Source organism: Vipera berus, assembly GCF_964194415.1.
Source record: "Vipera berus genome assembly, chromosome: 5".
NCBI lineage: Eukaryota > Metazoa > Chordata > Lepidosauria > Squamata > Viperidae > Vipera > Vipera berus.
Window position 1 is genome coordinate 39541871 of NC_138207.1, and position 15615 is coordinate 39557485.

The 15615-nt window shown below is 38.9% G+C and overlaps 2 protein-coding genes across 3 annotated transcripts in view; one reads left to right on the forward strand and one right to left on the reverse strand.

The window, feature by feature from the left end:
• ANAPC13 (anaphase promoting complex subunit 13) overlaps positions 1 to 2530 on the reverse strand; it is an 8852-nt gene extending 6322 nt beyond the window's left edge. Inside the window, exon 1 of the mRNA XM_081328940.1 lies at positions 2385 to 2530. The gene's annotated coding sequence lies outside the window, so the exon portion shown is untranslated. The remainder of the gene's footprint in view (positions 1 to 2384) is intronic.
• The window catches only part of CEP63 (centrosomal protein 63), a 40528-nt gene that overhangs the window by 3375 nt on the left and 21538 nt on the right, over positions 1 to 15615 (forward strand). The window contains exons 4-10 of one of the 2 annotated variants that reach the window (XM_081328929.1): positions 2440 to 2617; positions 4035 to 4130; positions 5721 to 5843; positions 8720 to 8833; positions 13550 to 13783; positions 13970 to 14115; positions 15449 to 15559. In XM_081328929.1, coding sequence (XP_081185055.1) covers positions 2440 to 2617; positions 4035 to 4130; positions 5721 to 5843; positions 8720 to 8833; positions 13550 to 13783; positions 13970 to 14115; positions 15449 to 15559 — 1002 coding nt within the window. The remainder of the gene's footprint in view (positions 1 to 2439; positions 2618 to 4034; positions 4131 to 5720; positions 5844 to 8719; positions 8834 to 13549; positions 13784 to 13969; positions 14116 to 15448; positions 15560 to 15615) is intronic. The other variant, XM_081328930.1, reaches the window with a different exon arrangement.

Below are 15615 nucleotides of genomic sequence, written 5' to 3' on the forward strand. Positions count from 1 at the left end.
ACTAAATCAGGCTAATTACAGAGAGATATGTAAGCCATTTTAATGTGCACTCAGTGTAAAGTAATTCTTAAGAATTAGCTACATAAAATTAAGAATAGTTATTAGGTAAAGGTAAAGGTTCCCCCCACATGCGTGCTAGTCGTTTCCAACTCTAGGGGCCGGTGCTCATCTCCGTTTCAAAGCCGAAGAGCCAGCACTTGTCCGAGGACGTCTCCGTGGTCATGTGGCCGGCATGACTAGATGCCAAAGGCGCACGGAATGCTGTTACCTTCCCACCGTAGTGGTCCCTATTTTTCTACTTGCATTTTTACGTGCTTTCGAACTGCTAGGTTGGCAGAAGCTGGGACGAGTAATAGGCGCTCACTCTGCTACGCGGCACTCGGGATTCGACCCACCAAACTGCCGACCTTCTGATCGACAAGCTCAGCGTCCTAACCCACTGAGCCACTGCGTCTCATATAAGAATAGTTATTAGGTTATTCTAATTTCAGGACACATATACCAGTTATCTTCAGTTTCAGAAATTTTTATCATTATATTTATACTTCTGATAATGAAAAATAACATTCCATGAGCATCAGAATTTTGGAGTGGTATAGGGAGGGTGAGTGTAGCTGTTACAGTACCAGGGATCACCATTACAATTTAGAATGGGTGCATAATGAATTTTCCCAAGGGACCATATGAGAAACTGGGACTGTTCTGGAGTAATGTAACCTGATTTGATGTCCTCAAACTCCATCACTTCAACTCAGACTGATCCCGGTGAGGGGCAAGTGCTCTGCAGGCACAGAAAAAGTGCTTTCCTTGCCCTCACGTGGCTGCCAGCCAACTAAAGGAGCACATTGAAATTGTGCAGAGCTGGATCCAACTTGCTTCTCCTGTCCCTTGCAGCGCACTTATTTACATTTAATTTTTAATTTCCAATTGACCTCATACAGGCTGGACAGGGTCAGCTAAAGGGCCTGATGTGAACTGGGAGGCCATAAATTCCCCAGGTCTCATTTAGAGTAATTAATGTAGTAGTTGTCTATATTTGTTTCACTGTAGGAGTAAAAAAAACAGCTTTCTTGTAGAGCAGGGACCCCAGGCCTAGACTAGCACTGGTGTGCGGTGCGCCAGAAACCGGCTCATACAAATGAGTGAAACCCCATCCGTGCATATGCGGATTGCAGGCAACACACAAAACCAGGCCCCCTCCAGTTAACAGAAAAACCTCTTTCCACGAAACTACTCCCTGCCTTTCAAAAGGTTGGGGCCACTATTGTAGAGAACCTGAAAACACAAAGGTGCAATCTTAGTTCACTGGGATATTAGCTCTCACATTTGGACATTAAATGTCCTTATTCACCCTGTATAGAAATCTTGAGTCTCTTATATTTTGATGTCAAAGCTCTAATATTCGTAGAAGTAAAAATGAGCATTGTGTCATGGGCTGACTGGGACATAATTAGAATTCACAGGTTTTAGGACAGTACTGTTGCAAGTTAACATTTCTGGAATGCTTAAGATATTCCAGCAGTGAATGTTTTATATAAATTCCCTTCTACTGAATGCAATGAGAGAATTTTTTTAAAGTCTGCAAACAGAAACAAGCAGGAAAGGAGAAAAATGCTATTCCTCCTTGTTCTCAGCTTGCTTGTATAAGACTAGCTGCATTTTGAATTTGTACCAATTAGTTCATTCATTTTAGATCTGCTATTTGAGTAGAATTACACTATAAATTGTTTTATATTTATTAAAAGAATCATGCTTTTCCTTATGTGTTTGCTGTGCCTTTGCTTTGAAAGAACCAACACGAAATCTCCAGCCAAGGTTTTGAAAAGCTTGAGACATTCATTTTCACTAGCTGTAATTGTGTTTTCTTATCAAATTATCTTTTCCATTTGTTTTCAGTAGGTTTGAAGTTCAATGTCATATGACTGCATTGCTTAGTGACCGCAGTACTGACATTTCTAATTAAGCAAATCTCGTATTATCTCTAAGTGTGATGTTACATCACCATTTGCAATCTCTTGCTGGCTTCCCCATTGTATTTGCTTGTCGGAAGCCAACACTGAAGGTTGCAAATGCTGATCACGTGACCATGGACGCTGTTACAGCCACAACTACAAGGACTGGTTGTAAGTACCACTTGTTCAGCTTTGTGATAACTTTGAATGGTTCCTAACAAGTGATTGTTAAACAAGAACCATCTATACTTATTTCATGCAGCTCCACAATACCAGGAAAAAGTACAGCTGCTTTAATAAGTTATGGATGGATATTATGTTTGCACTTTTATATATTCTGAAGCATCTTTTTGAATCTCAATCTGCTGCTATAGAATATTACTATGGCTAGGAGCTGATCTCGGAGAAAAAGATGAAGAAAGCTTCGCTTACTTCATATCATTTTCTGATAATTGTGCAATCAGTAAAGCTATTTTCTTGATAGCAGAAGTTTCCAGACTTCATGTGAGGCAGAGTTGCAAGAATTGATGAAGCAAATAGATATCATGGTGGCTCACAAGAAAGCTGAATGGGAAACTCAAACCCAGACTTTGGAGTCTTGTTTAGAATTCCGAGACCAGGAGCTGTCCTCTCTCAAAACTGCAGCAGAGGAGAAACGCAAAGAGGTATCTCTTTGAACTTGTATGTAACTTTCATTTTATTTAAATAGACATTACCTTTTTTCTGAAAAATTCCACCATAGATATTGACCCCATAAAAACATATCCTTTGAACATTTCTGGAGGTCATTTAAAGGAATTGGTCCATAAGTAAAATGCTATCTTATGAAGTGCATTCACTAGTCATAGTTTGAGAATTCTGCAAATAGTATGTGAATAGTATTCATTTGACAAAGTGGTAGATTCACCATTACTTATTTTACATCTGTTTTTCCAATTAGTTCCCTCTATATTGAAAGCTTTTATTACATCATGATTTGATTCACATTTTATAGTCAAAACCATTTAACTGGTCATTGATAAAATATTGTAAGATTAAGAACATAACGCCAGTAGCCAAGAAAAACTATCTCTCTGTCTTTCTGCCTCAAACGTAATCTCTTATCAGACTGCAAAAATAGCTCTGGACTCTGCGAACTTTTCCATATGAGGGATTTATAGTGAGACTTGCAGCAATAAACAGCTTGCCTTTGATGGTTTGGTTGGATGTGGTGATGATATTTATTTATTACCAAATTTGTATGGCCGTCCATTTCACAAAAAGTGACTGTGGGTGGTGTATATGCTGTAAATGAATAGTATAGAAAAGTTCAGTGTCGTGCATCCTTTCTTAAAGAGAACACTACATTAGGGATGCCTCGACTCATAAAATATGATCTCCATGACGGTTACTGTTTTTCCCTTAAGAGGGTAATGTGAAGAACCACTAGTTTTTGAAAACTAGTTTTTAAATTGACAGTTTTATTCTCTTAGGCCTTTCTCCAATATATTTAAACTGTCAGAGCACCTGAATTAGGCAGTGTCACAGTGAATAAATTTAAGACTGTTTTGACATTGAGCTACTTCTACAAAAAGTAAAGTGGGTCCAGATTGTAATCATGAATACCTGAAACTCCACAGCAACCCCTTCCTTGTACATCTTGACTCTAGGAGAGTATGTTTGCAGTGGGCAATAGTTGCTATAATTTGTAGGTTCCAGGAAGATGTTTGTATGATAATGTCCCACTAATTTTGTTCATCTCTTATTTAAATATAGAAAATTAATTTTACTCATAACATATCAGCAAATGATTCTGAAGTTTGGTTTAGTTTTGATTTCTATTTAGAAAATAACCTTGTTTATTATTTTCATTACCATGGCAAGTAAGTGGTATAGGGAGGAAATAGGTGTGGGGGGGGTAAAAGGGTCTGCTTTACTAATTTAGAGTTCTGACTCTTCGCTGGATTGTTATTTGTATGGACAGACATTTATATATTGAGTTCTGTGGCTCCATAGGCTTGCTGTTTTTCCATCCCATTGCCCAAGTAAGGTTTCTAAGACGGAATTTTCTGTATTAAGCTCTATTTTGTTATTATCTTCCAGACTGAGAGATTGTACCAGAGATTAGATGAGATGGAGCAACTGAATCGTGAGATGACTATAGAATATGAACGTCAGTTAACAAAAGTCCAAAATGAGGTGAGCTCTCTGAAAGATAGCAGAACTGCCTTGACCAAAATGTAAAACAGGTTTCTTCATAATCATATCTGTCAGATGAAAGGCAGATTGTATATCTGTACATATAGGTATTGAAATCAAAGAATATGGATTGTTTTCAGATGAATAAAGACATACGTTTTGAATAAGAGTGAGTCCACTTTCCATGTAACAGAAGACAGTGATGAATTGTTTTCTTTAAAGTTTGTGTGTGCATATCTGTATTTTGAATTTTTTTTCCAAAATAAGAGACTAAAAGTTTTGCCGTTATTTCAACTATTTCAGTGTAAAATTTCAGATGCTGTGGTGTCATTTCATGTTTTGCTTGTGCTTTTAGTTTTACTTTTTCTTTATTTTCAGTTAAATGCCAAAGTGACTAGTAGTGCTAGTTTACCTGGAGAGTTAATTGTTTACCTGGAGAATTATAAAAGTTTTTTTTTATTCTAGGCCAGGCCTACACAACTTGGTAGAGGGGAAAGGGCCACACTGATAAATTAAAAATCATAGTGACCTCAAAGGAAAATCTGGTGCATTGATTAGCTGCTTGGGGCTAGCAGAAGAGTGGCAGTGCTGGAGCTGGTAGACCTAGAGGCATTAGGGATTCTAAATATTGCGCACTTTGAGCAGTGCTGGAAAATTTATTGGCTTTTTTTTTAAAAAAAGATGGTGGAATATGCAAGGTGCACAGGCCTGTTCTGGGCTATTGATGAAATTAAATTTTGTGTTCTTTCTTTTGCAAGCTGAAGACATTATTTCATAATAATGATTCTTGTTTAGGATGTCATTCAGGGAAGTAGGAAGGATTCCACCAAGCTAGATTGAAATTCAGTGGTAGATCTGGGATCAGAGCAAAATTGACTATTAAATAAGGTTTAAAAGCCCCAGTAATTCCTAATAGTAATTAATATCCTGTAACTCCATAATGGGGTAATCCTCATATCTTATTTTTCACTTATAATAGTAGTTATGCCTCTATTTGAAGTATCCCAAGTTGCTGTTGGATTCATGGTTATTGATGTTTATGATAAAAATTAAATCCTTTTGCAACATCCACTTCCTTCTTTTCCATCAAATAGTGTGACTCTTTTATAGCAGTCTAATTTGATTTAAATAAAATCCCCATCCTAAAGAAGTATACATACTGTTTGAAGTGAAATATAAAATTATTCATAGTTCATTGGCAATGTTGCTTCCTTATTTATTTTTAAAAAACCTTTTAATATCTTTAATACCTTTGTTCTATTTCTGTTCTCTTTTCCTGATCTTTTGTTCATGCTTGATTTGATTGGAATTAAGTTTGGAATTTTCAGGTATTTACTTTCTTTAGTGTATTTTCAGTGAAAGATGGTTAATTTGTACTTGTTATAATAAGGACATTTCACTGAAACAATTCCATAATAAGAACTCTTGACTATCAGTCCATTTAGTTTTTGCAACATTTCAGAAATATGCATAGTTCTCCCTAATTTAATTTATAAGTATAAATTTTCTGGTCATTGAAAACAGACCAGGTGTTTTAAAAATCTATGTTTTAGTATTTATGCTATCAAAATTATTTTTATTTTTTTTCAGTTAGCTAGGTTGAAGAGAAGTTATGAAAAATTGATGAAGAAACAGTTAAAAGGAACTAGGCAGTCATCCAAGAGTCAAGACGAAGATCAATCTGAAATAAATATTTTGACCAAGAAATTAGAGGTAGGTGGGAAAATTGTCTTGGTCAGAATTTATACATTCAAATAGATGTGAATAGGTTTGGAAAAATCTCAAGATTTTTATTTTAAATTTGGAAGTAGGAGACCTTTACCTCAATATAAGTCCAAGTGAAATTAATGGGTTTCTTAGTTGTCACATAATTGCTCAGTAAAACAAATATATTTAACCATGATCCACCATCAACATGTTCTGTATTCTTGGGCTTCCTAAATAAAAATAAGCTCCAAGGTGGATTCCAACTTTGGAGATGACTAAGGTTCAGTCCTGCCGAGTTGTCTGGGAACAATTTGATCCTGTTGTGGCTGAGGAAATAGACAGGGTTCTTATGCTTGTAAAGTCAGCCACCTGCTCCTTAGATCCATACCCTCCTTAGCTAGCTAAGGCTTCCTGGGAAGGTTGTGTGGTTGGAACCTAATATTGGTTAATTATTCTTTGAGATAAGGGGTTGCTCATGTAAGTGTTGCTTTGCCCCTTCCTCAAGAAGCCCTTGCTGGATCCTACCATACTGGACAATTTTCATCCAGTATTAAGCCTCTCTCTTTTTTAGGTTGTGGAGAAACGGATTACGTAGCAGCTTCAGTGGGCCTTGGATAAAGCAGATTATCTGATTCTTTTTCAGTTGGGATTCAAGTCTGGACATGAGTCTGAGATGGTATTGGCCAAGGTTTTATATCATCTATGGCAGGAGCGCAACAGGGATAATGGATCTGTTCTTATTTTTGACCTCTTGGTGGCCTTTGATACAATTGACTACGGTATCTTTCTGTATCGACTCCATGGACTGGGAGTGGGTGGGGCAGTATTGTGTTGGTTCACTTTCTGTAGGGCTGGTACCAGTCAGTGTTAACAAAGTGTGAGAGATCCTGCCCTCAACCATTATTTTGTGGATTTCTGTAGGGTTTGATAACTCTCACTCCTGTTTAACATCTACATGAAGCTGCTGAGTGAGCATCTATCTAAGGGTAATGTATCATCAATATGCTGATGATACTGTACTCAGTTCTGTATCTTCACCCTTGGCAAATTAATCTCATCCTGATGCTTGGACACCGTAGAAATTTGGATAGGGAATAAGAAGCTCTAGATTTTGTGACCTTCTGATTCTTGGACTTTACCATCTTTGGTACCTGAATGGAGTGGTACTACCCAGACAGACCCTGTATGCAATCTGTGGGTCCTTCTAGTCTTGTGACTCCTGCTTGAGAAAGACCTTTGCACAGCTTTGTGCTATGTGCCAGTTGTGCCTCCTTCCTGCACTGTGAAGCTCTACTCAGTCACTCAGTACTGTAAATAAGAGAAACATTAATAATTATACTCCTCTGCTACCAATTCTTCTCTTGATTTTATTTTATCAAGTATTGAACAGTCATTTTTAGGGTAGGTTATGAAGAAGGTGGTTACACAGCAGCTTTAGGAGGTTCGGGATAAAGTGGATTTCCTTTACAAAATTCCAATATCTCACAAAGTTAGCCATTTATGTTTGCCTATTACTTCTTGTTTATAAAATGCTTGTTCGTACTGAGAGGCACAAAAGTACCTATTCTATATTCTAAGTATGGCATGTCTAACATAATAAATTTTAAAATTCACATTAAGCTTGACTTTGTCGCATCACAAATATTCATGCCACTCAAATATCAGGTTATATCTTTCTAATCTCAAGAGCCTTCTGTTCCTCAGCAGTATCCACCCTTTCATCCAAACTGATCAGCAAACTGCAAAATACAATTTCTAATCAGGTAGACCCAACCCTCCTCTTTTTTTTTTGCATCTTGTAACGTTATATTTAACGTGGGTTTTTTCCTCTGCCAGACAAATTTAGATAATCCTTCTGCGACTGTTTAAATGGTGCATCAGTTGTAAAAACAGATATTGTCTGAAACAAAAAACATCATTCTAGGCAAGACATTCATTTTTGTTAAAGAAATTGTCCCTGGCAATGGTTGATTAATGTTTCAGTATATATATTGTTAAACAGAGTGAGATCTCAATTGGACAGATCCGTTGGAGAAAGGTCTGTTATATTGAAGAGCTTATCATTTGTAGTGACATTATACAAATAATGTAAAATGCTGCAAATCTTGTCATTTATGTCATTTGCAGAAAGTTGTGCAAGTGGTAGACGGTGATGTAATTTGCATCATTTGTGTAATAGCTTCATTATGCAAGTAATGTAAATGTAATAGAATTCATTCATTCATCATCCATTTCAGTGAGGTTCACTAAATCACTAAATGAAGATTTCATTCTATGTATTTTTTACTTTTCCCCATTTATTCTAACAATATAATTTTGTAGTTCAAAATACACCCACCATACACCAGATGAGGGAAAAATAATTATTAGATAAATTTCCTATTGTCTGGAAAGTTCCTTAGCTAATTATAGTGTCCTTTGATTAACATGCGTGTATATGAAGCAGCAGAAGATTGAAAGAGCAGGAGATGTAAGGGTGATTGGTTGAAATATCTAAGTCCTTACTCATGGCTGGTGCTAATTGTTACGTGTACCTAGATATTTATTTTTTTCCTATCCATGGATATCTCTACAAAAGTTGTTCACACAGTGAAAGAAGATGATATTCACATTCAATAAATTGCTATTTTTTCTTCTTAATCTTTCTGTCATTAATTCTTCAGCAATATTTCTGAACCATATAATCAGATTTTTGCTATGCCATACTTGCAAGGTATATGCTACTTTGGAAAGCAGAATGTTAATTCCTTAAAGACAAATGTAAGTTTATTTAGTGAATAATATCCAATAACTTAATATCAGAATTTAATTTAATCTTGGAAGGGAATCCAGAATACTGTTAAGCATCCAGATTGTAAATAAATAGTAACTATCTTTTCTAGGAGTTCCATGAAAAGTCTTTAGATTGGGAAAAGCAGCGTCTGCAGTACCAGCAGCAAGTTGCTTCATTGGAAGCACAAAGGAAGGCTTTGGCTGAGAAGTCTGAGCTAGTTCAGGTACAGTTAAGCTGAATTGTTTGTCTTAGAAGACAGGGAAAGAATTTATGGCAATCTTGAGTGTTTTTTTCAGGTAATCATTGAAGGGAATCTCTTGTGGGATAATCCCTGTCCTATTCACTATATACAGTGGTGCTTATAAGTACATAGCTTTGGGTCATTTTCCTCAATAAAGATATGAACAAGCATAATGTTTTGACTCATTTGCTTAATTGGCTTTTCTATATCTAGTTTTATGATTTATGTAGACAGTAGATCACGTTCTAGGTCATATTTATGCAGACATATAGAAAATTCCAAAAGGTTGACAAATTTCTAAGCACCACTGTGCATACAGTCAGGAAATAATCTAAAATCTGTTCAGTAACTAATAGGCACTGGCCCTATTTGCTGTTAAGTTCCCAAACAATGGTTTGGGTGGGAAAACAAATAGTATGATTTTTAAAAATTATTTTGCTAAAAGTTTTGTAGCAACTAAATGCCCGATAGTATACTTAGTATATGTGATAGATCTAAATGACGCTTTTCATAAATAGTATAGATATCGTACAAAATATGCTTGTGGTATATAACCAAAATATTCTAAGTTCTATTGTTTATTTCTCATGAGGTTTAAAAGAGACTTTCACAGTTTCTAAAAAAAACAATCTATGTTGGCTTAAGGCTACTGTGGTTTATTTTAACAGATGAGGTTCCATCTGTGAAAAAGCTTGCTGTGACAGCTAAGAAGCTCTTGCTGGGAGCTTTCCACTTAATGGACTATAGAGTTGCCTCTGAGTAGAAGTTCTGCATGGCAGAAATTGGCTGTGATGGGACTGAAGCTGACACTGATGGTGGCTTTGCAAAAGACAGATGCTGACAGAATGGCTTGGAAAAAAGTGTGTGTCTTTTTAAAACAAATGCCTTGTTGCGTTATGCCTAAGTTATTGATGGTTCAGCCTTTTAAAACTGGGTTTCAGAGAACTTTTTTTGGTATACTTCTGTTAGTGACAAGATAATAGAAAAATAATAAATAGCATTTTTATTTTTAAGTGTACCTGTGCATTTGCCACTTTCATGTTTCTGGAATGATTGTAGTCATGAAAGTTTATACAGCAGGTTGTCCCTAAAAATATTTGCTTCCCCATCAGATAGTTGATTATTTATTTCTTATATTGATAGATTTTAGATACCGTATATACTTGAGTATAAGCCGACTCGAGTATAAGCCGAGACCCCCAATTTCACCCCCAAAAACTGGAAAAAGTTGTTGACTCGAGTATAAGCCGATCCGCCGTTCTGCAAGCCTCTGCCGCCAGCAGAGGCTCGATCCGCCATTTTGCAAGCCTGAATACACAGGAATACCCTGTGTGGCCGCGGCTCTCGGGGAAGCCCTGGCTGTCAGCTTCCTCGCTCCACGCTGCCATTCGGGGCCCGCGCGTTCCCCGGGCAAATCGCGGCGCCCAGCAGGCGAGGAAACACGCCCGCTCCAGTCGCCCCCCCTTCCCTCAGGAGACGCGAAGCAAGTGACCGCCCGGACCTTACCGAGGACTTGCTTCGGTGCTTCCAGGATCGCGCGCACCTCTCCCAAGCCGCCGCTGTCCGGAGACCTGACGAAGTTTGGGGAGGTTTGGGGAGGTGCGCGCGCACCTCCCCAAACCTCCCCAAACGTCGGCAGGTCTCCGGACCTCTGCGCCCTGCCTGCCTGCTTCTTTCCGCAGCGGAAAGAAGCAGGCAGGCAGGGCGCGGAGGAACGGAGACCCGGCGACGTTTGGGGAGGTTTGGGCGCCTCCCCAAACGTCGCCGGGTCTCCGTTCCTCTGCGCCCTGCCTGCCTGCTTCTTTCCACAGCGGAAAGAAGCAGGCAGGCAGGGCGCGGAGGAACGGACACCTGCCGACGTTTGGGGAGGTTTGGGCGCCTCCCCAAACCTCCCCAAACGTCGCCGGGTCTCCGTTCCTCCGCGCCCTGCCTGCCTGCTTCTTTCCACAGCGGAAAGAAGCAGGCAGGCAGGGCGCGGAGGAACGGACACCTGCCGACGTTTGGGGAGGTTTGGGCGCCTCCCCAAACCTCCCCAAACGTCGCCGGGTCTCCGTTCCTCTGCGCCCTGCCTGCCTGCTTCTTTCCACAGCGGAAAGAAGCAGGCAGGCAGGGCGCGGAGGAACGGACACCTGCCGACGTTTGGGGAGGTTTGGGCGCCTCCCCAAACCTCCCCAAACGTCGCCGGGTCTCCGTTCCTCTGCGCCCTGCCTGCCTGCTTCTTTCCACAGCGGAAAGAAGCAGGCAGGCAGGGCGCGGAGGAACGGACACCTGCCGACGTTTGGGGAGGTTTGGGCGCCTCCCCAAACCTCCCCAAACGTCGCCGGGTCTCCGTTCCTCTGCGCCCTGCCTGCCTGCTTCTTTCCACAGCGGAAAGAAGCAGGCAGGCAGGGCGCGGAGGAACGGACACCTGCCGACGTTTGGGGAGGTTTGGGCGCCTCCCCAAACCTCCCCAAACGTCGGCAGGTCTCCGTTCCTCCGCGCCCTGCCTGCCTGCTTCTTTCCGCTGTGGAAAGAAGCAGGCAGGCAGGGCGCAGAGGAACGGAGACCCGGCGACGTTTGGGGAGGTTTGGGGAGGCGCCCAAACCTCCCCAAACGTCGGCAGGTCTCCGTTCCTCCGCGCCCTGCCTGCCTGCTTCTTTCCGCTGCGGAAAGAAGCAGGCAGGCAGGGCGCAGAGGTCCGGAGACCTGCCGACGTTTGGGGAGGTTTGGGGAGGTGCGCGCGCACCTCCCCAAACCTCCCCAAACTTCGGCAGGTCTCCGGACAGCGGTGGCTTGGGAGAGGTGCGCGCGATCCCGGAAGCACCAAAGCCTCGGCTGCGCACAAGTCCTCGGTAAGTTTTTTTTTGTTGACTGGAGTATAAGCCGAAGTGGAATTTTTCAGCCCCAAAAGTGGGCTGAAAAATTCGGCTTATACTCAAGTATATACGGTATATATTTTTTCTGGAAGTATACCATGTGAAAATGATTTGATACATAATTACATTGTAGAACTCTGCTGATAAATATCTATTCAGGTTATCTGGCAAAACAGATCCATTCAGTGCCCTTTGAAAAGTAGTGTTGGGGCAATCAGAGATCCTCTGATGCAAATTTGGGTAAAGCAGATGGTATTGTAGAATATTTTATGGGCATATTACACTGAACTACAAAATTGATCTGTTGACAAGCCTAAAGAAGGATGGGGTTATTGTTTCTATTTACAGACTTATGCAAAATAATATGTGTGATTAGGAAGAGCAACTAGGTATTTCATGCATATAACACATCATGTATGTATAAAGTCAGTGAGGCCAATAGGGTGTAGTTGTAAGGTATTGGGGCAAAGACTTCAAAGAAAGTTGGATTTTGAAAAAAGGAAAAGGCAGTATTTCATGAAGAGAGAACTCTTGTTTCTTTCTAGGGAATTACTTTATTTTGCTTTGCCAGAGTTCTGCTTACGTCCCAGTATCTCTCCTCAGTTTATCAGCATGCTTTGGCCTTCTAAATGTTTTGGGAGTGAGCAAACAGCTTTTCCTGAGAAGATGTATTGAGGTCAGGGGTTTGTAATTTGACCCCAACAATTCTTTTAACAGAAATCTCCTGAATTTCTGCAAACTCTGTGTTTTGCTTGACTTGTTAAGTCAGTGACAAAAAAGTGTTAAACGTACTTCTGTAATATTTTCTTTTGCAAATATTTAAAAGGTTTTCCCCCCAATAAAATTAGTGTCATGGTCATAGTGAATAAAAAGAAAATTTGGCAAGAATATTTTTTATCTTGTTACTGCTCACATATGTGCTCTCTCAACCTCTCTACTATTTTAACAGATCATAGCCATGTCAGCCTTCTGTGCTGTGTATTAAATTGTGATTGCTTCCTCTGCAGTCCAAGCACATTGCTTTTCTCAGTTTTGTAGTGGAACTGAAAGGTGAAGAGTGTAAGGAAAGAAAATGTAAATTTAGGAGCAAGAATAAAAAATTGGGATGCAATATTTCTGCCTTTAAAATAAATCCTGTAACAGTAACTTTTATTTTTGAAATAAGTTTATTTACATTTGTTTCTTTTGCAGTGTATTTTTTAAAACTTTTAATATATGGGGAGTCTGTTAGTCTGAATTATTCTAAATTAGTCAGAGATTTTGGCTGCCTGCAATAATTAGCCAGAATGTGTATCAGTAATCTACACTACTGCTCACATGGAAAAATAGAGTGTTGCCTTAGATGTCTCATTATCCCTGATACCAAATCCTTTACAGGGATAACCTCTTTTTCTAGCTTGAGTTGGACTTTCACTTTGTTCTGCTTGCTTTGGAGGCACTTGAATATCTCACGGAGAAGAGACTTAGAACAGTCCCTGATGCCATCCTTCATTTCAGAAATTCCAAAACATTTCTGAGATTCAATCTTTGAAATTCAATTTTTGAACTTTTCTTTTAAGGACCAAAACTGAGATGCATATAATGGGACCCGAAGGTGGTAAATTATCTCCTCGGCGTAATAGAATGGTATTCTTAATTGGATGTGGATAGCTAAAGATCTGATTGAGTGGCTTTGAGATATTTTTCTAGTCACAATTCCTTATTTTTACAATGGAATTAAGTTTTGGAAAAAAATCCTCTCATATTGGAAAATAGAATGACATGTGACATCTGCATCCAACTTAATTTTTATTTTTGAAAGATATTGCTTAATTTTAACAAAATAATACTTTCTACTTCATAGAGTCAACTGTGCAGCCGGAAGCAAATGTTTGAATCTGTGGAACTGGCAAGCCAATCTGAAATCCATCATTTAGCCAGCAAGTTGGAAAGAGCCAACGACACTATTTGTGCCAATGAATTGGAACTGGAGAGACTGAATATAAGAGTAGATGATTTGACTGATACTAACCAGAAGATTCTGACAGAACAACAAAAGCTTCTACATGAGCTGAAACTTTCCCGGAACTCCCTAGAGGTGTGTGAATGAATTGCTTGGAAGCTGAATAATGCATATTATTATTTAGCCACTTGTTCTAGCATTCCATTGAGACTAAGTAGGAAACATGGTTTGGTAAGAAAGGGATTGTGTTCTCTGTTGAAAGGTAAATTTAATCCCATATGTTATATTTATTTTTAGTGAGTGTCATTTTCTCCTTTGAAGGTTCTTCATGATGAAAAGAGGGAACTCAGGTCTACTCTGTTGTCTCAGGAGGACTTCATCACGAATTTACAGCTTTATCATGAACAATTACAGAAAGAATTGTCCAAGCTAACTGAAACTCTGAATGTGAAAGAAACTCTTATCAGGTGTGTCTCCAAATATTGAGGAAAATATTGAACAGATTACTATGCAATATGTCATTATTTTTCAATTAAGAAGAGAAAATATGATTACATGGATTTATAACAATTTAAAATATTTTCAGATTTTTTTTAGTAGGAAAACAGATGGATTCTCTTTATGTTGATTGTCAATACAACTGTTGCCTGTATGACAGAACTCAGCAAGCCAATAGTTTTTATAGAAAATTAGCATAATTTTGTTTGGCAAATTGAACTTTTTCTTAAAATTCTAGTAGAACAAAGATAAAGAAAACAGTTATCAAAATGTATTTGTGCATTATTATAAAGTGAAAATGTGCCTCTGGCTGTTGATTGTCAATACCCTTGCTGTAATTTCTCTTGAATTGGAATTGTCAGTTCAGCCAGTTTATGCATTGTGAACCATATATTTGAGATTGCATTTTTGCTGTGGTAAGAATGTGTGTTGCTGTCCGGTGCATGCACGAAATTTCAACCTAACTGAATTCATTAAGTTTCTAGTATTGTTAAAGCTCATCATCTTTCCTAAATTTGTTGTGAACTGCTGCCAAAAGTAGATAAAACTGGAACCAATGGTAGTATGGCCATCCTTCCACATGGTCTTTTTTTTCTCTTTTGTCCTGCATATACAGTAAGTCTACTAGGAAAAGGAAAGATTTCTCTTACCAAAGCCTACAGGGGATCACCCTCCCCACTTCTCAATCCTTTGTAATTCTCCCCATTTCCCCTTTTCCTGTTTCCTTAACATTAGTCCCAGTGATTCACCCACCCACCTCGTTTTAAAAAGTAATATCCCACCTCACTCTGTGTGTTTGTGTGTGTGTGTGTGTGTTTTTACTTCAGGTCACTTTTGACTCCCAACAACTACATGGAGAATTAACAAGAATCTGAGTGGCTCAGATGCCTTCATAAGGCAGGAATGGAAGTCAGGTTTTCCCGCTCCTAAACCAAACTCTAATCTCTAAACCAAACTAGCTCCCTTAATGTTCTAATAAGATATTTTAAATCAGTGTTCCATTATTAGGAAGACCAGTGACAATTCATTTGTCAAATAGTCAGAATAAAGGTTGAGATAATAATTTTAAAAGATGTTGGTAAGAGGTTATGTTGTAATGTTATTGATTGATAATACCTGTTAATGTAGTACTATGGTAGAACTTCTTTTATTACAGTTTTGATAAATATTTAAAGTTATTTTAAAGACACATTGCCATGTTCAGTTATGACATTAGTGTATCTACACAAATGCCTCTCTGTACAACTGGTATAATTTACTTTGTTTGTTAGAAGGCTTCAAGCATTAAACTGTTTTGTCTAGGCAGCTGCAAAAGAATACAGAAGCCAAAGGAAAATACTATGGTGGAACAGAATTAGAGGAGCATTTATGCCAGCAGTTTGATGGCACTGAAGTGATTCAACTTGAGGGCAGGTACATGACCTCAAAAGTTTCTTTATAATAAAAACCCTATGAAACAAAAAAATCTG